Raw genomic sequence first — 26,873 nt, forward strand, 5'->3', positions numbered from 1 at the left:
CTGTCTGTCTGTCTGTCTGTCTGATTGACTGACTGACAGAGAAAAAGCTGCAGGCTGTTGAGGATCACATTCTTTCCAGCTTTTTGAGCAATTTAATTCTGCTGTTTTCCACCCCTGCGGTCTCATTTGAAAGAACAAAACAAGCAAATGACATTTTTAATCTCACATTCTGTTTTCATGTGTGTGTGTTAGTCCTAGACAGTCCAGAGGCGCAGACACATCTCCTTTGACCCGGAGGAAGTCTTATGATCGAGGATCACCCTATAGGTAACATTCATTACTGCACTTCAGCACACTAATTAATGATCTTGCTGCTGTTTGAAATTAAACGATAACATTGCTCAATGGTTTCTGTATCGTGTAAATGCATTCACAAATACACTGTGTTGTACAAAGTGATATATTAAGGTGGTAACACATACATTTTAAATTTTACATTTTCTGTTTCTATTTCACAATGTATATATATGCATGTCTTGTAAGTGGATTAATGGAAATGGTGGTATAGCACTTGCGGTAACCTGCTACGTCAGTGCTGGCCTCATCTGTGCAGGCTGTGTTTTAGAGGAAGTGTGTGTGCATGCCTGTATGAGGTGCTGAATGCCCCCCCCCCCACCCTGCTCTTCCCCCCCCAGGCCTGCTGAGGTGGGCTACACGCCACCCTCCTCCCCCCCACTCCGCACGCGCAACGACCGCAACGTCTTCTCCAGACTGACCAGCAACCAGAGCCAGGGATCAGCGCTGGACAAGTACGTACACACACTCTCACATGTACTGTAGACGTGTGCACAGACACACACACACACACACACACACACACACACACACACACACTCTCACATGTAGACGTGTGCACACACACACACACACACACACACACACACACACACACACACACACACACACACACTCACACAGGTAGACGCGTGCACACACACACACACACACACTCTCACAGGTAGACACACACACACACGCACACTCTCACATGTAGACGCGTGAACACATGCACACACTCACACACACTCTCACATGACTATGTGCTCACACACACACTCTCACATGAAGACGTACACACACAGACACACACACACACACACACACACACACTCCCTCTTTCTGTCTCTCTCACACATGTAGACAAGGGTACACACGCACACTTAAATGACTCATACATTGAAGTTCCAGAAGGGAACTCCTAGAAGAGACCTTGAGCGTCAGGTCTAAGCTGGCATTAGAGCCATTTCAGACCTAATCTCCCAATCCAGCTCCTATGTGGCCCTGACCCGGCCCACCAAGCTATCTGTCTACCGGGAGCACACGAGGACTCTGAGCCCACGTCCTGTTGCTTGTCAGGCTGAAGTGTCGCTCACCTCCTGCAGATCGGGACTAAAAGCTTTCCCTCTTGTGTGACAGCTGGTTGGAAACAAGCAGGACGGATCCTGTGGGCTTCCTGGTTTAGAGCGGCTGTGAATAGAACAGTGAGGAGGCCCCGCTGTCTGGCTCCTCTCGTGTGTGTGTGTGTGTGTGTGTGTGTGTGTGTGTGTGTGTGTGTGCGTGCGCACCCACTGGGTGTCGGCTCCATTAGCGACCTGCTAGCGCCTGAGAGCCATGGCTAATGAGGAAGCGCTAGCTAGCGTTAGCTGTCACCAGCTCCGGGGGCCCGTTGATTCTCATTACCCGAGCAGGAGTAGGTAAATTGGGTCAGGCCAAGCAATTATTTCTCCTTCTGCGCATGTTTGTGTAACTTACCAGCATAGTGGTGGGCAAATTGAATCAACAGCGACTGAGATTGCTGCAGACGGTTAAACGAATCATGTGACGTGCCCGGCATTGGATTGCACTTCAGCTACTTTCAACCTGAAGTGTCGTAAGCGCTGTGTGTGTGTGTGTGTGTGTGTGTGTGTGTGTGTGTGTGTGTGTGTGTGTGTGTGTGTGTGTGATTGAGTGTGTGTGGGTGGGTGGAAATTGCTTTCCGCTGTCATGTGGATTGGAGGACTTCTTGCCCAGCAGACAGTGTGTGTAGAGCCATTAGCAGAGCAGGTGTTTGCTTGTGTTTGTCTGCTAGTTAGATTCATTGGATGTGTTTACTTTCTTCTGTTTGGTCTCAGAGAGATTCATCTTTCTCCAGGGTTGCTCTTTTACTGTTTGGCTTTTATGACATTCTGGAGCCAGAGGGATGTGTGTGCTTACTTTTCATCAGCTAGCAATAAAAACTTGTAACATCTTATAGTGTCTGTAGTTCTGGTGAGATGCCAAACCTGATTGATGCAGATTAGCTTCCCACGTGGACTGGAGTTGAAGGTAAATAATTATAACATTAGCAGCCCTGGGGCCCACATAGGCTCCATTATAAACGGAGCACACCATCAGACCTCATTTACAGCCATTATTCAGAGTCAGGTGTCATCAGCATCAGTTGAGAACTAATTATGCTCTGTGTGTGTGTGTGTGTGTGTGTGTGGGGAATGATAGAATTTAAGAGGGGAGAGGGCTTTGAAACACAGCACCTCTGATAACTGTAATTCATAGTGAGTGCAGAGAGACTAGCGCAATAGATAGATACTTTATTGATCCCCAGGAGAAGTTCAAGGGCAGCATAGCATAGCACAGCTCAGTCAGGGATGAATCAGAGTGGGGGTGCGTTAACCTCTCTCCACCCCGGCGGTGGCCGGTGTGTGTGTGTTTGTGATTGATTAAGATGAAGCAATAACACTGAGCAGGTTTTACTTCAGATGAACTTTGTTTGTTGTGCAGGCTCTTTCCCTGGACCCCAAGCAGGCCTGTAGAGAAGCAAATATATCTGAGAGTTCTGTTTTGTTCTGTAAGCGGAGCCAATGGAAACACTAAGTAACTCTGGAGTTAGATCACACATGCACACACATGCATTCACCCATGTACACACCACCTATATGTATGTGTACATTTATTTGCAAATACACACACACACAGTGGTTCTTTGCCTTTGAGGTGTTCTCTTTTTTTGTGCAGTGATGTAGATGTTCTAAAGGCTTTATTTAGTGTCTGTAAGATTGTTCTGCCATCATAACTCGGTCTACTCCGTGAATGCAGAAATGCCAGCTGTGGGGCTCCAGGCCGGCTTTGCGCTCCGTGGGCATCTGATGGTGTGTGAAGGTTGCCCAGTGGAGAAACCAGCTGCAGTGATCACTTCAGTTAGCCCTGGAATAGTCTGATGAAAAAGTGTGCGTTTGAAAAATGCTCAACAGCCTGTGGAACTGCATACTGTTGAAATAGCCATGAGGCCCATGCAGCCATGAAATATTCATAAGAAAAACTTCACAGCTTTTATTGAAGCTGGGCCCGTGTGTTTGTGGGTCTGTGTATGTGTGTGTGTATGAGAGAGAGAGAGAGAGAGAGTTTATTGCCAACCAGAGACTCAGCAGGTGTTCGCCGGAGTCAATCTTTCCTCTCTGCTGATGACCGTGGGCGCCACCCACAACATCCTGTCTGTTTGCTTCCTACTTCCTCTTGGGCTCTGTCTGTTGTCTCCTGCTAACTCCTCCTCTTCCTGTCTCTCCTCCTGTCAGCTGCCTGCTTCCTGACAAGCCCCTTCCCCCCTCTCTAACTGACTCCTCCCTCCCCTAACCCTACTGCTGTTTTGCCCTTTAGGTCGGATGACAGCGACTCCTCTCTCTCGGAGGTGCTCAGGTAGAGATCTCTGTCTGTCTGTCATTCTGTTTCCCGCCGCCTGACTGGCCTGTGGCTGGCCAAGCCCCGCCCATCCGGGCGTGGGTGTGGCCATCTGTGTTGCATGCTGCTTCTGATTGGTCATGCTCCACCTCTCCTCTCCATCTGTGTTCTCCATGTTTGCTGTGACGACCGGAATGAACCTTCAGCTCCAGGGCCTTTTGAAAGCTCTCCACTGCTGCATTCAGAAACAGAAACGTAGGCAAAAAAAATATATAAAGGAAAGTATGTGGAGTTGAGTTTAGAAAGGAGATCTGTAATCCATCCGATACAGATTAGCTAGTACAGCCAGCGCAACATTATTATTGCCAAATATCTCCTGCTGCTGCCTCTAGTACCTTTAAAATGAAGTGATTTCCTGTGTAGGGCTATATTGCAATAATGATGTTTTATATTCGAATAAATCAGTACTGAACAGAGGCAATAAAATATCATCTGACTTTACAAGTGTGATAAAAACGAGTGCAATTTCCTCAGTCAGCCATTAACAAGTTCATTATTAACACATGAAGGCTGTATAGGTGTTCTTTGAACATGCTGAACACTACATTGCGTATAATTGCGTGTAAGGGGGCTGAGGTCTGCACTTAGAGATACGCTCGGAAAGTTTCCGTCCCTCTCTGAGTCACCGCTCGTCAGCCTGTCTCTGGGGGGAGACGTGCGGAGTTCCGGAGTCTCCGGGCTGACAGCTCATCAGCCGTCAGATGGAGGAGCTGGAGGTGCAGAGGTAGACGGGGTGGGGGGGGGGGGGGGGTGCGGAGGTGTAGAGGTAGGTAGGGGGTGTGTGGATTTTTAGCAGCGCAGGCTGAGAAGTGTACTAAAGTTAGATACTCCGCTCCAGGCGAAGAGACTCACAGAGTGCACCTCGCTCAGCTTCATGTCTGCCTAATGACAATATGCATGGATGATATAAACATTCCCCCCACCCCCCCCCCCCAATTAAAGCACAGTGTCTGATCTTACACCCCCCCCCATGAATTTAGCATGAGTCCCAAAATATATTTTATAGTATAGTTTGTTGCAAAATATTATTTGATGTGGCCTACTGGTTAGGGCTTGTAACCGGAGGGTTGCCGGTTCGATCCCCGACCGGTAGGAATGGCTGAATGCACTTGAGCAAGGCACCTAACCCCTCACTGCTCCCCGAGCGCCGCTGTAGCAAGGCAGCTCACTGCTCCGGGTTAGTGTGTGTTCACCAATTCACGCATGGAATAAATGCAGAGACCAAATTCAAGTAGACTTGGCCGAGAAACCAGATCACATGTCATTTGTTTGGGAAATTAGGAAACAATCCAGTTACATCTTGGGATGAAAGCAGCAGTCAGTCTAGAGTCAATGTGACCTCTCAACTCGCCAAATAAAAATAAAACAACTGAATTAAAGGCTCCATCACTGAATTAAAACCTCGACCACTGATTTAAAAGCTCCATCTACTAGCTGTCCTCAGAGAGTTCCTGTGCCGCTTCAGTTCTCTTCGCAGGCTGAACTAATCTGCATTGCCCAGAGACGGTTCCTCTGCAGGCAGTTCCTGAACTCACACGGCCAGCCTTGTAAAGATTCTTCAGATCTGACAGGGCCCCCGTGAGGCAGTAATCCCCCACATGCGCACACACACACCCACACACACACACACCGTGTGTTTATTTGTATATTGGATCTCTCGGTGGGCATCAGAGAGCTCTAAGCTGTAGAGTGGAGCGGAGTCTCAGGGATAATCCTATTGTGGCCGCAGGCTGATAAGGTTCATTCACCCCCACCTTTCCCATCCTCCCCACCCCCACCCACCCCACCCATCTCCACCTCTGTTCATCCTCACAGTGAAGAGAGCTCCCCCAATCCAGACCCTGCATCCAGACCCCCCATGGCCACCCACCCACCCCCCATCCCACCCTGAAGGTGCTTGCACACTGGCCCAGTCAAACTCGAACAGCTCCATCCACCAAACACAGACTAATGGTGCTCACTGGCCTAGCTGTTGGTGTTAGTTGGAGTTTGTTGATGTTTGTCGGGGCCGTGTGTGAGCTCCATAAGCCGTACTGGCAGGGTTCGGGTGCAGGTGGGTATAGGGTGGTGGTGGGGTTGGTCTGGGTCGGGCGGATGCCAGCTCTCTTCCTGTTGTGCCCAGAGTCCCTCACCCAAGTCCCGCCTCATGAGGATGGGCGCTCTGAGCCAGTTTGGGAACCACAAGATCACTTCTGATTGGTCAGAACACTGTGCATGCGTACTGTAGTGTTTTGGGTCAGAAAACAAGAGATTATGATTTTGTTGTGGCTGCTGTAGAAGGACATACTTCATTCACTGCACCGTGCATGTGAAGAGTTTAGCGTTGTGTTGCGTAGTTTGCTTATATATTGATTGGTTTGTTTGTGATGGTTTTGGTGATGATGGAAAGATGCATGTAGCTTCTCTTCACATGAGTTTCTTGAGTTTGATTTAAGTTTGTGTGTGTGTGTGTGTGTGTGTGTGTGTGTGTGTGTGTGTGTGTGTGGGGGGGGGGGTGTTGATGGCTGGTTTGTTAATGCTCTGCATGGCATCACAGCACAACATGGATGCCGTTTTGACAGAGATTTTGTGAAGTATACTGTACACTGTGTGTGTGTGTGTGTGTGTGTGTGTGTGTGTGTGTGTGTGTGTGTGTGTGTGTGTGTGTGTGTGTGCTTATCTCTGTGTGTTTGTGTGGGTGTGTGTGTGTGCTTATCTCTGTGTGTGGGTGTGTGTGTGTGTGCTTATCTCTGTGTGTTTGTGTGTGCGTGTGTGTGTGTGTGCGCGCGTGCGTGCATGTGTGAAGTGTGCACACAGTTCATCTGACATTAACTTGGACAAGAGAAACACACCCCATTAATTCACCAGACCATTGTTTGTCCTACAACCTCGTGGCATACTCATGTATCCACACCCTATCGAACAGAATTGCACTATCAGTAATCTCCAGACCTCAAGCATGTAAGTATTGACATGTGGGAGACCATGACGGGGCATGGTGACGCAGTGGGAACATCACCATCTGACATGCGGTCAGCCTGGATTTGAGCTCCTCTGTGCTCTCTCTGTCCCGTGGTGAAGTCTCCAGAAGGCCGCAGTCACACGGAATCTATATGCCTGAGAGTCTGTTACTGAACTGAACTCCACGGCCCAATCCCACTGATACCACCTCAGGCTATCCCACAATTCCCTCTGATCCAGAGTGCCTCTCAGCCAGCCTGACACATTCAGCACTATGCTGGTCTTCCCCTCTCTTCTCGCCTCTCTTTCTCGCTCTCTTTCTCTCTCCTCTCTCGTGCTCCTCTCTCTCTCTTTCTTTCACTCTCATGCTCCTCTCCCATTTCTCTCTCCACTTTCCCTCTCTTTCTCTCTTTTTCCCCTCTCTCCTCTCTCCTCTCTCTCTCTCCTCTCTCCTCCTCACTCTTTCTCTCTATCTCCCTTCTCCTCTCTCTCTCTCTCTCTCTATCACACCCATGGGATATGGGATGGGCTTCTTTTCCTCTTTAATCAGCAAACTCCTGGCTCACCCCTCACACCCACTCCTGCTTCTGTGTGAGCTATGGGCTTATTAGGCCGCGCCTCTAGCTGCTCTCTCTCTACTTCTTGGAGTAAGTGACAGGAGACATATAGAATCTCTTAAATTCTTTCCTTTTTTCTTTCTTTCTTTCTTTCTTTCTTTCTTTCTTTCTTTCTCCTCCCTCCCCCTCTCTCCCTCCCCCTCTCCCCTCTCTCACTCTCTCCTGTTCGCTCTGCGGTGGGTTTGCTGAGGCTTCAGATGTTGCTGATGCTGACCAATGCCCACCAGAGACTAATTTCCCCTCTCCTCCTTTCCTCCCCTTCTCTCCCCCTCTCCTCCTCTCCCTCTCTCCTCCTCTCCTCTCTGGCTGGGCCATGACAACAGCACAGCCCCACTGCCATCCCCTCGCTGGAGAGCCTCATTATTTTATCCAAGGCTGGGAAGCTGCTCGCTCCGCGCTTGCCTTGTCTGCCAGGTTTCAAAGACACGAGCGCTTTCTCAAAAAAGAAAGGCAGAACGGCAGAAAAAAGGCCTTATCGCTTGAGCGAGCGGAACAGAAGAGCGGGAAAGAGAGAGGTGTCAGACGGAGAGAGAGAGAGAAGGCCAGGAAGACGAGCTTTAGGAAGGGAAAGCAACTCATCAGTGATTTTTGGGGAAGAGACGTTTCATTTCTCTCCCGCTGTGATCACAGCACGCTGCCTCTACCTGGCTGAGGGGGAGGGGTGTGTGTGTGTGTGGGGGGGGGGGGGGGGGGAGAAAGTGAGGGCTCTTATGTGGAGTCTCCACCAGGTGGCAGTATAGAGCTGTTGCTAACGTGGCAGCACTCACAGACAGCAGTAATATGAAGGCTTGCCACCGAGAGAGAGAGAGAGAGAGAGAGAGACGAGCACATGAAGAAGTGGAGTCAAGAGATATTAACAAGAACGGTGGAGAAAAAAATGGCGTCATCCATCTTGGCTGGCTCACCAGGTCATCCTCCGACAGATGGAGACCAAGTCTCCAACTCCAGAGACATGGTGCGTGGACATGGACAGATATAAGGATTTAGTCTTTCATTACTGGAGCGAGTGAATGGGGACTCCCCTCACACATCCACCCCTCACACATCCACCCAATCACACATCCACCCATCACACATCCACCCAATCACACATCCACCCATCACACATCCACCCAATACACATCCACCCCTCACACATCCACCCCTCACATATGCACCCTGTCACAAATCTACCCATCACATCATCCGCTCGTGACTGTGATGGATACTGTGACCAGTGACGAAGATGGTGAAACACACATATACACACACACCTCTGCTACAGACTCTACATCATATTGTGTATTACCATGGTCATTAATTATTCAGTCAAACACACCTACACACAACTCCATTTGTCTCTGTGTGAAAGGTCAGATCAGACTGCTAACACCCATCACTGTTCAGATGCATTACAGTGACTGTGACAGATACTGTTACACACACACACACACACACACACACGTGTGAAGGCAAACCTGTCATGCGTTTCCCACGGCCGGGCTGGATGCTGTAAGAGGTGATTGACAGCTGTGGGGATAGGAGTCGCTGGCCGCTGCTTGGGCTGACACTATTCTAGTAACCACACACACACACACACATAAATACAGACGCTGTCATGCACCGAATGCAACTTGCGCTGACACTATTATAGTTCTCTCCGCTGAATAGCCCACTTCCTGGCCTCACAGGGAGACGGCCAACTGTCACACAAACACACACACACACACATACACACACACACACACACACACACAAACAGATGCTGTCATGCACTGGCCTAAGCTGGAGTGACAGGTGTCATGTCCTGTTTGCCCTGGCGACTGTCGCTCGTGGCAACAAGCTTGTGTCAATTTTGATTTAAGAACAAATCATCTGGATTCAGTCAGAGTTCTGCGATCGATCCTGCCGGCCTGAAATCTGCCCTGAGATGACCAGTGCATCCTGCCTAACTTGTGCTAAAGAGTTGGCGATCCAGGCACTGCTCTGTGTGTGTGTGTGTGTGTGTGAGAGAGAGTTGATAAGTGAGAAGCAGAGAGTTTGTTAGTGTGTGTATGAAATGGAAGGAAAAATTGTGTGTGTGTGTGTAAGAGAGAGAGGCTTTGTTAGTGAGATGCAGAGAGGTTGTGTGTGTGTGTGTGTGTCGGTGGGTATGAAATGGATGGAGAAAGAATGTGTTAAAGAATGTAAGGAGTGTATGCGTATATAAGAGGAACAATATTTTGAGAACGGAGGAGAGAGAAAGGAGTGTGTGTGTGTGAGTGTATTAATGTGTGTGTGGACAGGTGCAGACAGTGTGTGTGTGTGTGTGTATTAATGTGTGTGTGGACAGGTGCAGACAGTGTGAAAGACTTCAGGATCTGTGTGGTGAATCTGGGGAGCTTTAATTGGGAAGCCCCTACTTACCACGGGCCTGCTGAAGACGTGAGGAAGTGTGTGTGTGTGTGTGTGTGTGTGTGTGTGTGTGTGTGCGTGCATGCGCTCTTTCCTCTAAACTTGACTGAGACTGGTAGAGGAAGTCTCAAGCTCCCCGGCCCCCTGCTGATCGCTCTTTTCATGGCCCGTAGGGAGGGGATGGGGGGGGGGGGGTGGTCTCCTACTGGAGGAGCTACTGCTGAAAACTACTTCTTTTCCCTTCTTCAAAGAGACTATAGAGACACACACACACACACACACACACAGAAACAACATACTCACAAAGCACTCACACACACTGAATCACACACACACACATCCCCTCAGCAGCTCAGAGCAGAGGCCATCTCATCTGAAAGCTAACTAGCCCCCTGCCTGCTGCTGCTGCTGCTATCTGGTGCTCAGCCAACACCCTGTACTCTACCCAAATTAATCCACCTCCTAGTGGTGTGGTGTATGTGTGTGTGGGGAGGGGGCTGTGATTATGTATGAAAACGAAGCAGAAAGAATGTGTGTGTGTGTATGTCTGTCAGTGTTTTGGAATTGTGCATGTGTCATCTCTATGTAACCTCACACACACCCTGAGATGGCATCTGCAATGACTCCCTTGTCAAACCAGAGCCACACACACACACATCCATCCATCCTCAAGTACAAGGAGTGTGTCTTACATGAGTGTGTTTGTGTACTTGTCGAGTGTGTACAGATTTGTGTGTGTGTAAGTGACCTCACCTTACAGCAGGACCTATACACATATACGTGTGTGAGTGTGTGTGCATGCGTTTGCCGTGTGTTTGTGCGTGCGTGTCTCTGTGTGTGTGATTATCTGACTGGTGTGTGAGTAAGGATGTGATCACTCACACACACTGGTGTGTGTGTGTGTGTGTGTGTGTATCTGACTGATGTGAGTGTGTGTGTTTTCCTGTAGGGGTGTGATCAGTCCCACGGGGGGGCTGAAGGGGGGGCGTACGGCACCCCTGCAGTGTGTGGCGGTGGCCGAGGGTCACTCCAAACCTGTGCTCTGCCTGGACGCTACCGACGAGCTGCTCTTTACCGGCTCCAAGGGTAGGATACACACACACACACACACACACACACACGCATAGATTCCACAACTCAGCCAGGGGTGAATGAATGTCCTGATGGTATGTTTATTTCTTAGAGTGGTTCTCCAAAGTTTCTTTAAGTTCTGAGTAAAAAAGTAAAACTCCAACAAGTGATGCATGGGTCGGGGGTTTTCATGACCCGCACCCGTTCGACCCATTAGGACAGAGGTGGGCAAACTTTTTGCCTCAAGGGCCACATTGGGTTTTGAGAATTGGCCGACGGAAAACACTGTTTTATGTAATTTAATTGATAATAATGACAAAGTAATGTTGTTTTCAAATATTAATTTCTTAATAAATACTGCTAATTTGATGTTTGACTGGTGCACTGTCACTTTAAACCTAGCCATCTAGATCATTTAGTAGCCTAGCCATCTAGATCATGGAGTAGCTTAGCCATCTAGATCATGGAGTAGCTTAGCCATCTAGATCCCTAGCCATCTAGATCATGGAGTAACCTAGCCATCTAGATCATGGAGTAGCCTAGCCATCTAGATCATGGAGTAGCCTAGCCATCTAGCTCATGGAGTAGCCTAGCCATCTAGCTCATGGAGTAGCCTAGCCATCTAGATCATGGAGTAGCCTAGCCATCTAGATCATGGAGTAGCCTAGCCATCTAGCTCATGGAGTAGCCTAGCCATCTAGCTCATGGAGTAGCCTAGCCATCTAGATCATCATGGGGACACAAGAACAGATGCTCATGTAACAAATATTGGCCATTGGAATCTAAAGCTTCTGGGCTTCAGCAACATAATAAGCAACCCTTCATCCAGATTCTCTCTCTCGACTCAAACACATGCATATCCCTCACTTTTCTTACTTTTCAAGCTAAGTATTTGCCACTATTTCCCCCAATCATCTTTGATCTCAAGCCAAATATTAGCCACTATTATCTGCACTCTTTATCTGACGTCTAGTGGTGTCATCTAAAGAGCTACAGGCTACTGCTCAGGGAAAACCTGGACTGCTGTGACTGTTGCCATGCTGATGACCCTTGAACCCTCTGACTTCTGTGCCCCGCCACCCCCCTTTAGACCGCACGTGTAAGATGTGGAACCTGGTGACTGGGCAGGAGATCGTGACGTTGCGGGGTCACCCCAATAACGTGGTGTCGGTCAAGTACTGCCCCAGCTCTGGACTTGTGTTCAGTGTGTCCACCTCCTACATCAAGGTCTGGGACATCAGGGACTCGGCCAAGTGTGTGCGCACACTCACGTGAGTACAACACACACACACACAGAAACATACACATACACACACAATAATAATAGCTTGGACTTATATAGCGCCTTTCATGGTACCCAATGGTCGCTTCACAAATTGGGGGGGGGGGGTGGGGGTGGGGGGGTCAAAGGACTTAGTGAACAGGAATGTTTTGAGGTGCTTTTTGAACATGGGCAGGGACGGGGCAGAGCGGACATGGAGTGGTAGACTATTCCCGAGTGTGGGAGCATTCCCACAGACTCCCTAACTCCTAATTGCCCTTGCAGGTCGTCTGGTCAGGTGGTGTCTGGAGACGCGTGTGCGGGCACTACCACGCGCACCATCACCACGGCGCAGGGCGAGTACCAGATTAACCAGATCAACCTCAACCCTGCAGGCACTGTGCTCTACGCAGCCACAGGAAACACCGTCCGGACCTGGGACCTCAACAGGTAACACACACACACACACACACACACAGTGCTATACACTAAATACAACTATTCATGAACACATTCACAAGAAAGCACACGCACACACACACACGCACTGGCATGCATTGCACGTTGTGCACCACATTCACAGGAAAATATACACACTCACTGGCACACACACACACACACTCACTGGCAGGCACACACACACACACATTTACTCATTGGCTAGCACACACACAAACACACACACAAGCCCTTTCTACATTCTATGCACACAGCAACAGGAAATAACTGATTCCTCTTAAAATGAGATGCACATTTGCTCCTTTCACACGTACACAGTAGTGTTGCACGGTGTATCGATACTAAAAAGGTATCACGATGCCTTCACGCAAAAAAACGATACGATTTCCGACGTTTTTAGAATCGATACTTTGTTAAAATAATAACGTTCTGTGTCCGTGAACTGCTGCTCTCACTGCTCCTTGCAAGATGGGGCCAAGTTCTTCTTTTCTCTTTTAGTCTAGCCTAAGTGAAACGAGTATGGTTCTCTGGGATAAAGCGAACCATCCTTCATCAATGAATTTTGACGTGACATAACGAGCTGTAATCATAGGGTGCTAACGTGATATAAGCGCAATGTTCACACCAGAATAACATTACCATAACTTGTAAACAATCTATTTCATGTTTGGTCAGTACTATTGGTAATATTTAATTTGTCATGGCATGTAGACTGCAATTTGTTCAATAATTATTGCCCAGATGTAGGATAGACTACCCGAAATGCGCTAATTAAAGCCCACAGCATATAATACCACCAAAGCGTGTTGAGTCCTAATAATAATAGCGGGATCATGTTATCAAAGAAATAGACGTAATGTAGGAATGCACACATATATATTGCAACAGGTAATGGTGTAAGCCTATCTAACAAAGACCTGAGTGGTTGGAACGTCGTACTTGTACACTGGGCGCAAAGAAGACTATCCTCACATTTTTTCCCTAAAGTTGCAACTGTCAAGGAAATCAGGAAGGCCTAGGGTAGACTATACTGTACATCAGATAGCCTAAAGATTAGCCCCCTCTGCATAGCATTCAGTGATTTGCATACAGTAATTTCAACACTGACCTTGATCTAGCCTAGTTTGGCTATTTAAAGCTACTTTATTGCCAAAACACAATGTAAATTAACAATAACAAACAATAAAGGACTTAGTCATACAAAGTAGGCCTACTATTTTACTGACTATAAAAAATAATAATTATGTAGGAAGTTTAGAAGTTTAGAACCCAGAATTGACCTGCACACTACAAAAGTGCACCGAATTCAACACAAATGACTCAATACACTTGGAGGAGGTATGAGTCCTTTCTTTTCCAGATATCTTAGGATTTCGCCGTAGTATCGTTTCAGTATCGAGCATCGTGATATTTATGGCAGGTATCGTATCGAAGTCATAATTTTGGTATCGTGACAACACTAGTACACAGTACACATTGTTGTGTTGCTGTGAGTTGTGTGTAGTGAACATTAAAAGAATGTTTGTGTGTGTGTGTGTGTGTGTGTCCGTGTGTGCCCCTAGGTTCCAGGCCACAGGGAAGCTAACCGGCCACATCGGCTCTGTGATGTGTCTGACTGTGGGCCACTCCGCCAGAGGGAAGGACCAGGTCATCACCGGCTCTAAGGACCATTATGTGAAGGTGAGGGTACTGCATTTACACACACTCATATGCGCACACACACACACACTCACTCACATTCATGTAAACATATATTACTGCAATTTTCCGCTCATTAAACAAGGTTTATACATTCATTTTGCAACATTCCTTCAACATGAGGTTATAGGTTATAGATCATGAGGTTAATAGAAGGTCATGAGCATGCAATTCCTTTCTACATTCTTCTCTCTGATTAAAGCATGTTCTGATTAGTTAACCATGTTGTTCACCTTTGACACTCTACAGGTGTTTGACGTTGCTGAGGGCACACAGGGTAACATAGGCCCTGCCCACAACTTTGAGCCGCCGCACTACGACGGCATCGAGTGCCTGGCCATCTACGGCGACGTGCTCTTCAGTGGTTCCCGTGACAACGGCATCAAGAAGTGGGACCTGGAACAGCAGGAACTGATCCAGGTACAGCCTCGTTCCTAAGATAAATGCAACTCTAACACTTTAACACTAAAACTTAAACACTAACGACAACACTAACAACTCTTTGGGCCCTATTTTGACGATCAGAAACGAGGCGCAAAGCCCGACTCAAAAACGTATTCTTGTCTTACACCCAGTCAGTGGCAGATTTTGCACCATGCTCTTCACTTTTTTTTAAGCTTTGCGCCAAGTTGTGTGGCAGAAGGTGTGGTTTGGTGCATGATCTAAAAATCTTACACCCTCTAAAAATCATAAAACCACCGACCAGGAAAACCCTGGTCTATAGCGAAAGGCGCATGTAAAGCACAGCTGAAGACACACAGTCACGAGATTTAAGCAGCCCTTAGTAAGCAGTCCCAAACAACCGTAGCTCAGTGATCTAAGGGGTTAGATTGCTGTATGACACACAGTATCAGACTATAGTGCACACACACACACACACACACACACACACACACACACACACACACACACACACACACACACATAATGTGATTATGACACAAGTGTATTTACTTCCAGGTGAGTAGTAACAGACCTGGCCATATGCAGTGTAGAGTCAGTTTCTATCCAGTGTGTGTGAGTAAGTGTGTTTGCATGTGTGAGTATGTGTGTGAGAGCGTTTGTGTGTGTGTGAGAGTGTGTGTGTTGTTACAGCCTGTGTGTGTGTGTGTGAGCATGTGTGTTTGTGTGAAAGTGCGTGTGTATGTATGAGAGCGCACACGCACGTGTGTGTGTGTGTGTGTGTGTGTGTGTGTGTGTGTGTAGTGGTGTGTTCAGTAATGTGTGCAGGTGATTAGTAGGTTTGTTTTACTACTTGCTCATTCACTCTCTCTATCCTCCATGTCCACTCTCATGCCTACCTGCGGCCAGAACATTTCAGCTCAGGGAATCATTTAGACGCATCACAACTTCATATTTATTGTTCATGCCCAACAAAGCAATAAAATCTTCTCACTATTCCCCCTCTCCTTTTTTCTCTCTCTCTCTCTCTCTCTTTCTCCCTTTCTCACTCCCTTTCTCAATCCCTTTCTCTCTCTATCCCCCTCTCTCTCTCTGTGGTACTGTATGGAGTAGACAACAGTTAGTGTTGAGGACAGGCAGCCATTTTGTGATTTTGTCTCTCTCTCACACCAGGTCTCCTCAGAGAGACAGTCTGACTGACAGACAGGAGCAGAATTGACTTTAAATCCAATTGTGGGCAATTTTTTTTTTTCAGATTCAGAAAGCAATTACGCTGTTTTTGCTAATCTCTGAGCCCATTGTCATTACCGCGATGAGATCCCCATTACTGTGTGTGTGTGTGTGTGTGTGTGTGTGTGTGTGTTGCGAGGGAAGGGGGGGGGGGATGCTACCTCCTCATTAATGCATTTGTGAGCAGGAAGCGATAGGGCCGTTTGATAAATGAGAGACTTTTCACTCTTCATAACCACTCGGCATCCTGTTATTCATTCCCTCCTGAATCCTGAGACATTTGAGGCGTGTGCGTGTGCCGCCTACACACACACACACACACACACACACACACACACACACACAGTGACTGATTTGAGCTGCAAAATGGAAGACACCTGTGCACCTTCCTCTTCTGGGAGTGACCAAAGGGCAGAACTAATGTGCGAGTATTACACCTGAGAGAGGCAGGGAGCAAGAGAACATCAGCCTGTTCACCTGAGAGAGGCAGGGAGCAAGAGAACATCAGCCTGTTCACCTGAGAGAGGCAGGGAGCAAGAGAACATCAGCCTGTTCACCTGAGAGAGGCAGGGAGCAAGAGAACATCAGCCTGTTCACCTGAGAGAGGCAGGGAGCAAGAGAACATCAGCCTGTTCACCTGAGAGAGGCAGGGAGCAAGAGAACATCAGCCTGTTCACCTGAGAGAGGCAGGGAGCAAGAGAACATCAGCCTGTTCACCTGAGAGAGGCAGGGAGCAAGAGAACATCAGCCTGTTCACCTGAGAGAGGCAGGGAGCAAGAGAACATCAGCCTGTTCACCTGAGAGAGGCAGGGAGCAAGAGAACATCAGCCTGTTCACCTGAGAGAGGCAGGGAGCAAGAGAACATCAGCCTGTTCACCTGAGAGAGGCAGGGAGCAAGAGAACATCAGCCTGTACACCTGAGAGAGGCAGGGAGCAAGAGAACATCAGCCTGTTCACCTGAGAGAGGCAGGGAGCAAGAGAACATCAGCCTGTACACCTGAGAGAGGCAGGGAGCAAGAGAACATCAGCCTGTTCACCTGAGAGAGGCAGGGAGCAAGAGAACATCAGCCTGTTCACCTGAGAGAGGCAGGGAGCAAGAGAACATCAGCCTGTTCACCTGAGAGAGGCAGGGAGCAAGAGAACATCAGCCTGTTCACCTGAGAGAGGCAGGGAGCAAGAGAACATCAGCCTGTTCACCTGAGAGAGGCAGGGAGCAAGAGAACATCAGCCTGTTCACCTGAGAGAGGCAGGGAGCAAGAGAACATCAGCCTGTTCACCTGAGAGAGGCAGGGAGCAAGAGAACATCAGCCTGTACACCTGAGAGAGGCAGGGAGCAAGAGAACATCAGCCTGTTCACCTGAGAGGACGGCAAAGCGGAGGTGCCAATTTGAGCAGGGATAAAGAGGATGCTGTTAGCTGGGTGCCTCGGCAGATGGATGTGAAATTGGAGGATGAGGATGGAGAGTTTGAAGGGCATTTGAGGCACTTCTGGGTCGTGTGGTTCACACACACACACACACACTGTTACGAGGTGGCGTAGGCGCAGCATCCAAACTAAGCTAAGCTTCGTTGTCTAGGGTATAATTCTATTCTTAGCTGAAGCCCAGACCACAACCTAACGTGAATGCAAAATTCCACAACGCTAACCTACACATTGGCCCTACGTGATGTAAAGATGTGGAAGTAGAACCTACCGTGTGTGACTGCAACGTGTGCGTGTCAGCTTTGGCAGAGCTCCAGTGATAGGTCACTTACCTGTGGCTCTCCCTGACCCGGCGTAGCTCTTGACGCACCTCAAGAATAGCCCAAGCGCCGGTTCGGTTGAGATTATTTGTTCAGTTGTTTCAGTTTTTGTAGTGTGATGGTTTACAATCCAAACAAACAGTAGTCTAAATGGTCCAAGTTTTCCTGCTCATGGGCAAATACTCTCAAAGGGGAAACACAGGCCGGCAGTTTTTCTCAAAGGCCTGAACTAATTGTGAGCCAAGGACCCAGGACAGGTGTTCAATTTAGCCTAATTAGCCACAGGTAGACATCACCGAAGCCCCGCCTGTAAGTCAGTGCTTGCCCTACCTTGTGACCCTAACCTATCCACACTCACACTCACACTCACACACATACACACTCACACACATACACACAGAGTAAACACATGAGCAATCTGAGGAGCTTTCCTTTCTGCTGCTGTGGAGCTCTGTGATGAAGCTCTCCTCCTCCCCATGTATTTCTCTGAGCTGTTAACGTTGTTTAAACATTATGTTTGGCTCCTGAAGACCCCCCCCCCCCCCCCACACACGCACACACACACACACACCTCCAGTGTTGGCTGAGAGTTCAGGGGTAAATTTACTAAGATAAAAGGGTTGGAGGGATGTCTCTTATGAGAAACCCACTTTATTTCCCACAGGGCCTGATCTTTTGGCAAATCAGCAGTGTGTGTGTTTTGTGTTTGTGTGTGCGTGTGTGCACGCGTGTGTCTGCGTGTGTGTGTGTGTGCGCGCACATTTGTGTGCTTTTGTCTGTATGTGCAGGTATGCATTTATTGTGTGTGTACATGTAGATTTATGGTGTGTGTGTGTACGTGTGTTTCTGTATATTGGTGAGCACTGTGTGTCTGTGTCAGGGAGGGGCTCTTGTATTGGAAGCTCTCGTTAGCAGCCAGAGATTTCTTAAATGAAAGAGAGAGGGGGGGGGGGGGGAGAGAGAGAGGGAGGAGAAGAGAGAGGGGGGGGGGAGAGCGAGAGAGGGAGGGGGAGGGAGAGGGAGGGGAGAGAGAGAGAGAGAGAGGGGGAGGAGAGAGAGGGGGGGAGGAGAGAGAGGGGGGAGGAGAGAGAGAGAGGGAGGGAAAGAGGGGAGGGGGGGGAGGAGAGGAGAGAGAGAGAGGAGGGGGGGGAGGAGAGAGAGAGGGAGGAGAGAGGGGGGTGTTTTTGTTGCTTGCTTTTGCTTTTTCTTTTGCTTGCTTTCACTTTTAGATTTTCTTCTTTCAATTAAACATCAAAAGTCACACTTCCCCTGTGATAATAATTATTAGATATAATAATTAGATATCTCTATTAATTAGATATATAGGTTAATACAGTAGCTGGGATTCTACTTCAGCCATATGTGTGTGTGTATCTTTGTGTCTGTGTGTGTGTCTCTGTGTGTGTGTCTGTCTGTCTGTGTGTGTGTGTGTGTGTGTGTGTGTGTGTGTGTGTCAGTAGCTCTTCTCTCCTGAAACCCAGCCTTTAACCAGACACCTCTCTCCCCTCTGGTCCTCCACAGCAAATCCCCAACGCCCACAAGGACTGGGTGTGTGCCCTGGCTTACGTGCCCGGGAGGCCCATGCTGCTGAGCGGGTGCCGGGGCGGCATGCTGAAGGTGTGGAACGTCGACAACTTCACCCCCATCGGCGAGATCAAAGGTCACGACAGCCCCATCAACGCCATCTGCACCAACTCCAAACAAATCTTCACCGCCTCCAGGTAAGGACCGCACAGGAAGTGAATCAACTCCACAGAGGAAGTGAATGAGTACCAGGCAGGAAGTCAATAGACTCCACGGCACATTGGAATTGCAGTGTTCATAGATATCAAAAGACCCCAATACAAACCCAACTGGTAGTTTTTGGTCACACAGGAAGTAAGACACATGCCAGACAGGAAGAAGATTAGGAGAGGAAATGGAGATGCTTCAATATCGCGCTTCAGAGAGGAGTTGCTGCGTTGGCACTGGGAGTCTGGGCAGCTTGAGAGAGGACACAGACAACTTTTAGACGCCGCATAGAGACCCCGCTCATCACTTGTCCATGTTGGTCCGGTCGCTTCCTGAGCAGGGCGCGTGTAGAGACACACTCAGGAAGTTTATGGGGGACAGCAGAGGAAGGAGAACGTGAACGAGATGGGAAATGCACAGACTGTACAGAAATGGAAGAAAAGAAACAATTGTATTGGAGAGGAAATGAAAAAAAAATGTTGTTGAGGAAATGAGAAAGTCCTCCGACAGGGAAATGAATGGCTACAGAGAGATGGAGAGATGGAGGGAGAGTTGTTTGTAGTCGATAAATAACATGGATTTGGACAGAGGCCGAGAGAGAGAGAGCATATCATTCACACAGACCTGACTGTCAGTAAGAGAAGGATGGGATATGGCACTGGTCACACACACACACACACACACACACACTGATTGTAGGCGGGTTGTTTCTGACTGGACTAGTGAAAGTTCTCTCTAATGGGAATTCTGTTCTCTGTTGTTCTCTCCTGTTTGTCCGTTTTTCTCTCTCTCTGTCGTCTGTCTGTCTGTCTGTCTCTCCTCTTTTTGACTGCTGCGCTGTGTCTTGTTGTGATGCTTTCCCTCCTCCCCAAATGAAACCCTGCTTTTCTCTCCCTGCTCTTCTTCCTCCTTTTCTCCCTCTTTCTCTCCCTCCCTCTGTCCTAACCCTCCTGTCTGCCTCCTGGCTGCTACTCATGCTCTGGGTGTGCGTGTGTGTCTGTGTCTATGTGTTTGTATATCTGTATGTGCATGTGACGTGTCTGTGTGTGTGTGTGTGTGTGTGTGTGTGTGTGTGTCTGTCTGTATCTGTATCTGTATCTGTATGTGCGTGTGCATGTGTTTATATCTACATCTGTCTGTATCGTGTGTGTGTGTGTCTGTGTTTGTCTATGTGGCATTTGTTTCATGCATGTATGCATATGTGCAATATGTGTGTGTCTTGTTACATCTTTGTTGTATGCTTGCATGTGTGTATATTTGTTTTGTCTGTGTGTGTTTGTCTTTTGATATGGGTGTTCTGTAAATGTTTGTGTGTCTGTGTCTTTGTAAATTTGTGTGTGTGTGTGTGTGTGCTCAGTGACTGCCGGGTGAAGCTGTGGAGCTACGTGCCGGGGCTGACCCCCTGTCTCCCGCGTAGAGTTCTGGCCATCAAGGGCCGAGCCACCAGCCTCCCCTGAGCTCCTCTTCCTCCGCCTCCTCCTCCTGCTGCTGGTACTGACCTCCTCTTCCTCCTCCTCTTCCTCCTCCTCTTCCTCATCTTCTTCCTCCTCCTCTTCCTCCTCCTCTGCCTCCTCCTCCTGCTGCTGGTACTGACCTCCTCTTCCTCCTCTGCTACTCCTCACTGGTCACTCTCTCTCTCTCTCTCTCTCCTCTACATTTCTCCCACCTCCTCCTGCTGCTGGTACTGACCTCCTCTTCCTCCTCTGCTACTCCTCACTGGTCACTCTCTCTCGCTCCTCTATATCTCTTCCGCTGCCGCCTCCTCCTGCTGTTGGTACTGACCTCCTCCTCTTCGTCCTCCTCCTGCTGTTGGTACTGACCTCCTCATCTTCCTCCTCTTCCTCCTCCTGTTGGTACTGACCTCCTCATCTTCCTCCTCCTCCTGTTGGTACTGACCTCCTCATCTTCCTCCTCCTCCTCCTCCTGTTGCCTCCTCCTGTTGGTACTGACCTCCTCATCTTCCTCCTCCTCCTCCTGTTGGTACTGACCTCCTCCTCTTCCTCCTCCTCCTCTTCCTCCTCCTCCTCCTGCTGCTGGTACTGACCTCCTCCTCTTCCTCCTCCTCCTCCTGCTGCTGGTACTGACCTCCTCCTCTTCCTCCTCCTCCTCCTCCTGCTGCTGGTACTGACCTCCTCCTCTCAGCCACTCACTCTTCCTTTTCTCCTCACTGATCACTCTCTCCCTCCATCTCTCTCCCTGCATCTCTCTCTCTCCATCTCTTGTCTCTCCCTCGGCTGATGACCTCTGCACCCTCAGTCCTCCTCTCTGTTCTCTCCTTTTGCCGTCTCCCTCCTTTTCTCCATCCATCTCTCCTTCCATCTCTCCCTCTATCTCTCCATCCACTTCTTCCCTCATGCCGTCCATCTCTCTGTCTCTCCAGCTCTCCAGCCAAATCTCTCACTCCATCTCTCTCCCTCCAATGAACTCACTCTGTCTATCCCTCTAAATAGCTCACTCTATTTCTCTCACTCCATGTCTCTCCCTCAATTATCTCACTCTGTCTATCCCTCTAAATAGCTCACTCTATTTCTCTCACTCCATTTCTCTCCCTCCAATGATCTCACTCTATTTCTATCCCTCCAAATATCTCACTCCATTTCTCTCACTCCAAATATCTTACTCTATTTCTCTAACTCTAAATATCTCACTCTATTTCTCTCATTCCATTCTCTCACTCCAAATATCTCACTCAATGTCTCTCCCTTTAAATATCTCACTCTATTCTCTACTCACTCACTTAGTAACACCAAAGTCCTTTTAGGCAAGTCCCTCCACTCGGCGGCCATTTGACAATGCTTTTTGGCTACTCGTAGGGCATCCATTTCGGCAGAAATGCGTGTGCGCAAGGCTTCAAGACACCAATCTTGCTCCAGCGGCGAGATCACAACACATGATTGGCACGATGTCTTCACAACACAACATATGATTCGCTCAATGTATTCACATCACACCACATGATTGGCTCAATGTATTCACATGTCGACGTTTTGCCGAGGAAGGGGTGGGATATGTGTAGACAACGGCCATATTGGCGTGACAAACTAGCCCCATGCATTTCTATGGAGTATTTTTTGAGTGCTGTGTCTCCACATTAGAAAGTCTCTGGTAACACTCACTCACTCACTCACTAACACTCACTCACTCACTAACACTCACTCACTTAGTAACACTCACTCACTCACTAACACTCACTCACTTAGTAACACTCACTCACTCACTCATTCACTCACGTAGTATCACTCACTCACTCATTCACTCACGTAGTATCATTCACTCACTCACTCACTCACTCACTCACTCACTCACTCACTCACACTCACTCAGTAACACTCACTCACTCAGTAACACTCACTCAGTAACACTCACTCACTCACTCATTCACTGTTCTGTTCTCTCACTCCATTTCTTTTGGTTTAGGGCTGTTTTTTCTCTTTCTCACACTGTCCCCCTCTCACTCCATCCCTCAAACTGCTCTCCTATCTCTGTTTCATCCATTCTTCTTACTTCTCTATTCCCCTCTCAGTATGTCACTCTTTTGCACCTCACCTCTCTCTCCCCTTCTTTTTCTCTGTCACTCACTCACTCACTCACTCACTTAGTAACACTCACTCACTCACTCACTCACTTAGTAACACTCACTCAGTAACACTCACTCATTCACTCACTCACTCTCTCTCTTCCTTATTTATCTGCCAAGTTGTTCCCTTTTCTCTTTGCCTCCTCAAACCCCCCCCCCCCCCAACCTACACACACACACACACACACATAGTGTGCTGAGCCTAAGCTGGAGTATGGAGCCTGTCACACCTCTGCCAGGTTCCAAAAAATAGCACCTTCCCCAACAGGCAGAGAGGGAGAAATAATGCTTTTCAGCTGTTACAAACAGAACAGAGGAGTCTTTCTAACCAGGGCCCTAGTTTTAAATCTTTTTAGGTCCAAATTTAAGTTTTTTAAGTGTCTGCTTCATAAGATCTGTAAATGAAGCCCAGGTTGAAAATCCGGATGTTCTCCTTTACGGTGCCTTGAAGAGCAGTGCCTTAGGGAGCCAAAATGGAGATGAATTTGGCAGCGCCAGTTCCCAGATGCAACAAAAGAAAGAGAGGTGGAGAAGGGAGGTGGAGAAGGAGAGAGAGGTGGAGAGAGTAGTCAGTCTCATTTAGGTTTGGGAGAGCTTCTTTTCTTCTCTGTATGTTGTGTTGTGTGGGTCTGTCAGAAGTGCGGGCCAGAGTTCGGGGTGATGTCAGAGAGGGGAGGGGGCAGGGGAGAGGGGGGGCGGGGGGCTTTGCCGGGGCATTTTTGATGTTTATTTTGGATCTGACACCCCAGTGCCTTGCACCTGATGAAGGAGTCGTTGGCGTCTTTGTGAGCGAGGAGAAGGCTGTTTGAAGTCGGCCTCCTCTCCTTTCTCCTCTCTCCTCTCTTCTCTTGTGTGGGAGGCACAATGAAGGTGTTTGAAGATGCAGGCAATTGAGTCACCCCACCCCCCTCTTTTTCTCTCCCTTCTATCTCATTTTCTCTCTCTCTCTCATTCTCTATCCTCTCTCATCTCTCTCTCTCTCCCTCCCTCCCTCTCCCTCACTCTCTCTCATTCTCTATCCTCTTTCTTGCTCTCATCTCTCCCTCTCTCTCTCATTCTTCCTCTCTCTCTTCCTCTCTCTCTCCCTCATTCTCTCTCCTCTCTCTTGCTCTCTCTCCCTCTCTCTCTCTATCATTCTTTCTTTCTAACTCTTCCTCTCTTTCTCCCTCCACAGTGACATGTGCGTGAAGATCTGGTCAGCAAAGAGGTGATACACCACATGCTTTGATGATCTCCGTGACGACTGCTAATTTGATGGCTCCTGCCGAAGGGTGCTGACATCATGTCCTCGTCCCTCTCCCTCTCTCCCTGCCCGTCAGATGGCGGGTGGGGGTCAGGGCAGCGGGATCAGAGGACCAGTGGTTTCACAGCGCTGGAGGATGAGGCCAATGGACTGACCGATGTGTTCAAACAGAAAGGGGAAAACACAGCTCTGAAGATTCTCCATTAAAGATGAAGACACTCTCACACACACACACACACACACACACACACACACACTGTCTTTCTCTCACTTTCATTCGTATGTGCCGAAATAACATTCATTATTACTGAAAAATCATTACTGCCATCCTCATACATACAGTAGTTCTTCTAACATTTGGGACAAATCTGGACATTCAACTGGACACACACACACACACACACGCAAGAAGTGCTGTCTTTGTGTGGATTTAAGTGCCACACACACACACACACACACACACACACACAAGGTGCACTCTCTTTTTCGAGGATTTAAGTGCCATTCTGGTACTGTGTGTGTGTGTTAACTTTGACTGCAAACACTTTCCTCCTCACACATAAAGTAGAAATCAATCAAATGGACACACACACACAAACACACATACACACACAGGAAGCACTCTTGTGCTTTTCCGTGAGGTTGAAAGAGACATCTGTTGACGCATCTGCTGGCTGTGTGTGTATTCATTAGGAGGACTCAGCCTGCAGCCAACATGTGCTGTCGGTGCCACAGGGCCGACTCACTCTCCACTCCTCACCTGGCCTTCATAGAGGAAGATGGAGCCCCGTAGAGTACTCAACCACAAACATGACACAGCAGTTTGGCCTTTATAGAGGAAGATGGAGCCCCGTGGAGTGCTAAACCACAAACATGACACAGCAGTTTGGCCTTCATAGAGGAATATGGAACCCCATAGAGTGCTCAACCACAAACATGACACAGCAGTTTTTTTTTTTGTTTTTTTTAAAGGTGGATCTGTCTGTCCACCATTGTCCTTCTCACTGGGGTCTGCCCTGTGACCTCGTGAGCCAACCTGTGGCCACCTTAACGTTTGACCTGAGCCTCTCAGTGCACATTGGTGTGGTGTGCTGACGGACATCCTAGTCTTAGATGTAGCGTCTCCCTTCCTGTTCATTCCCAGTCTTAGATGTAGTGTGCGTGTGCGTGCGTGTGTGTGTGCGTGTGTGTGTCTCTATTCCTGGTCATTCACTGCCCATCTTCTGTTCTCTACCTCAGCTGGCTCTAAGTAGCCGTTAGATTATTTATTTGGTTTGGAGAGGTAGGTTTGGAGGAGGTGTGTGTATGTGTGTGTGTGTGTTGTATTAGTGCTAAGTAGTAGTTGTCGTACACATCTCCGTTCTCAGTATTTTTTACACTCAGTCTGTTCAGCAAGTCCTGTGTTCTCTGCTGTTCTCTGCAGAGCTGTTCTCTGCTGGCCCGTGTCTGTCTACAATAGGGGTGGGAGAGATTCATACTTACCATATGATATTCAATTAGGTGTGTGTGTGTGTGTGTGTTAAACGGAGGTGGTGTTGCCTGCCGTTTAAGCAGCGGTTGGACTTTTCCCTGGGCGGCAGACCCAGCAGTGAGGTCAGAGTACCAGATCATTACTAGCCCACCACTGCAGGAGACTACTTAACGCTGTGTGTGTGTGTGTGTGTGTGTGTGTGTGTGTGTATGTGTTGCCTGGCTGGTTGGTTGTTCCTACTAGTAGGAGAACAGCAGGAATAAGCAGGTTGACCCAGGTGCTTCTCCTCTAGTGGAAAATCCAAGCACATAGCTCATTACACACACACACACACACACACAAAAGGGTCTATGTTTTCACTGGAAATGTGTGTATGTAAGTTTTCTTGCCTCTGTGTGTGTGTGTGCATGTGTGTGTGTGCGTGTGCATCTACCACACCCGCTGTTGCTGCTTGTTTTTGTAAAAGACTTTGATGATAAGCAGGGGCGTAGTGTGCTCACAACTAGGTCAGAGCTGTGTGTGTGTGTGTGTGTGTGTGTGTGTGTGTGTGTTTCCCCCACACACTGCTGAGTCTTCTTGGCTGATTAAATGAAGCGCAGCACAGCGCGTCTGCGGCTCGTCCTCTTCCACAGGAAGTGTCTTGCCTGACAGGCCTGCGTGGGCGAGCAGCAGCACAACCAGGAGGATTGTGGGTATTTTTAGGACCTCCATCTCTCCGCACCACAGCAGACATTCCACCATTCCCTACACACACACACACACACACAGGGCTCTAGTGTGTGATTAATGAAACATATTTACCACTCTAATCGGCCAATCCTGTCCCAGCACCCTTGGCGGCTCATTATCCTCTCTGCCCCCTCAGCATCAGCACCGCCACACACACACCACACAGGCCGGGGCAGCGCGGGCCAGAAAAGGCCCACATCAGGCCCAGATCAGAGCCGGTTCTGTGCCAGATTAGTGCCATCAGAATAGAGCTGACCTTGATTAGAGCCGGTTCTATGCCAGATCTGTCCTGTAGTCAGCCACTGTGTCAGATATTGACCGCAGGGTGAAGTGAAGTGTTGACCTCATTAAACTGTAGCCTATGGGAAAGGCCAGCAGAGGCATGTTGTTGACCGTGTATTGGTCCCCTTGTGAAAATTAAAATAAGAACTTATCTTCCGTCCCTCTCTTTCCCCCCCCTCCCTGCCTCCCTCTCTCTCCCCCTTTATCTCTCTCTCCCTTCCTCCCCCTCTCCCTGCCTCTTTCTTTCCTTCTCTTTCTCCCCCTCTCTCTTCCTGCCTTCTCCTTCCCTCTCTCTCTCTCTCTCTCTCTCTCTCTCTCTCTCTCTCATACTCTTC

At 48.6% G+C, this 26,873-nt stretch overlaps 1 protein-coding gene across 5 annotated transcripts in view; it reads left to right on the top strand.

The window, feature by feature from the left end:
• The window catches only part of kif21b (kinesin family member 21B), a 90,440-nt gene extending 63,672 nt beyond the window's left edge, over positions 1-26,768 (top strand). For 2 of the 5 annotated variants that reach the window (XM_042088252.1, XM_042088253.1), the window contains exons 25-35: positions 193-267; positions 636-749; positions 3,631-3,669; positions 10,591-10,727; positions 11,803-11,983; positions 12,259-12,423; positions 13,995-14,112; positions 14,380-14,550; positions 19,027-19,226; positions 20,594-20,727; positions 23,988-26,768. In XM_042088252.1, the coding sequence (XP_041944186.1) occupies positions 193-267; positions 636-749; positions 3,631-3,669; positions 10,591-10,727; positions 11,803-11,983; positions 12,259-12,423; positions 13,995-14,112; positions 14,380-14,550; positions 19,027-19,226; positions 20,594-20,693 (1,300 nt within the window). In that variant the 3' untranslated portion in view covers positions 20,694-20,727; positions 23,988-26,768. The remainder of the gene's footprint in view (positions 1-192; positions 268-635; positions 750-3,630; positions 3,670-10,590; positions 10,728-11,802; positions 11,984-12,258; positions 12,424-13,994; positions 14,113-14,379; positions 14,551-19,026; positions 19,227-20,593; positions 20,728-23,987) is intronic. The other 3 variants (XM_042088254.1, XM_042088255.1, XM_042088256.1) reach the window with 2 other exon arrangements.
• The last annotated feature ends 105 nt before the right edge of the window (positions 26,769-26,873 follow it).

The sequence above is a fragment of the Alosa sapidissima genome, chromosome 4, assembly GCF_018492685.1.
Source record: "Alosa sapidissima isolate fAloSap1 chromosome 4, fAloSap1.pri, whole genome shotgun sequence".
In the NCBI taxonomy this organism is placed as follows: domain Eukaryota; kingdom Metazoa; phylum Chordata; class Actinopteri; order Clupeiformes; family Clupeidae; genus Alosa; species Alosa sapidissima.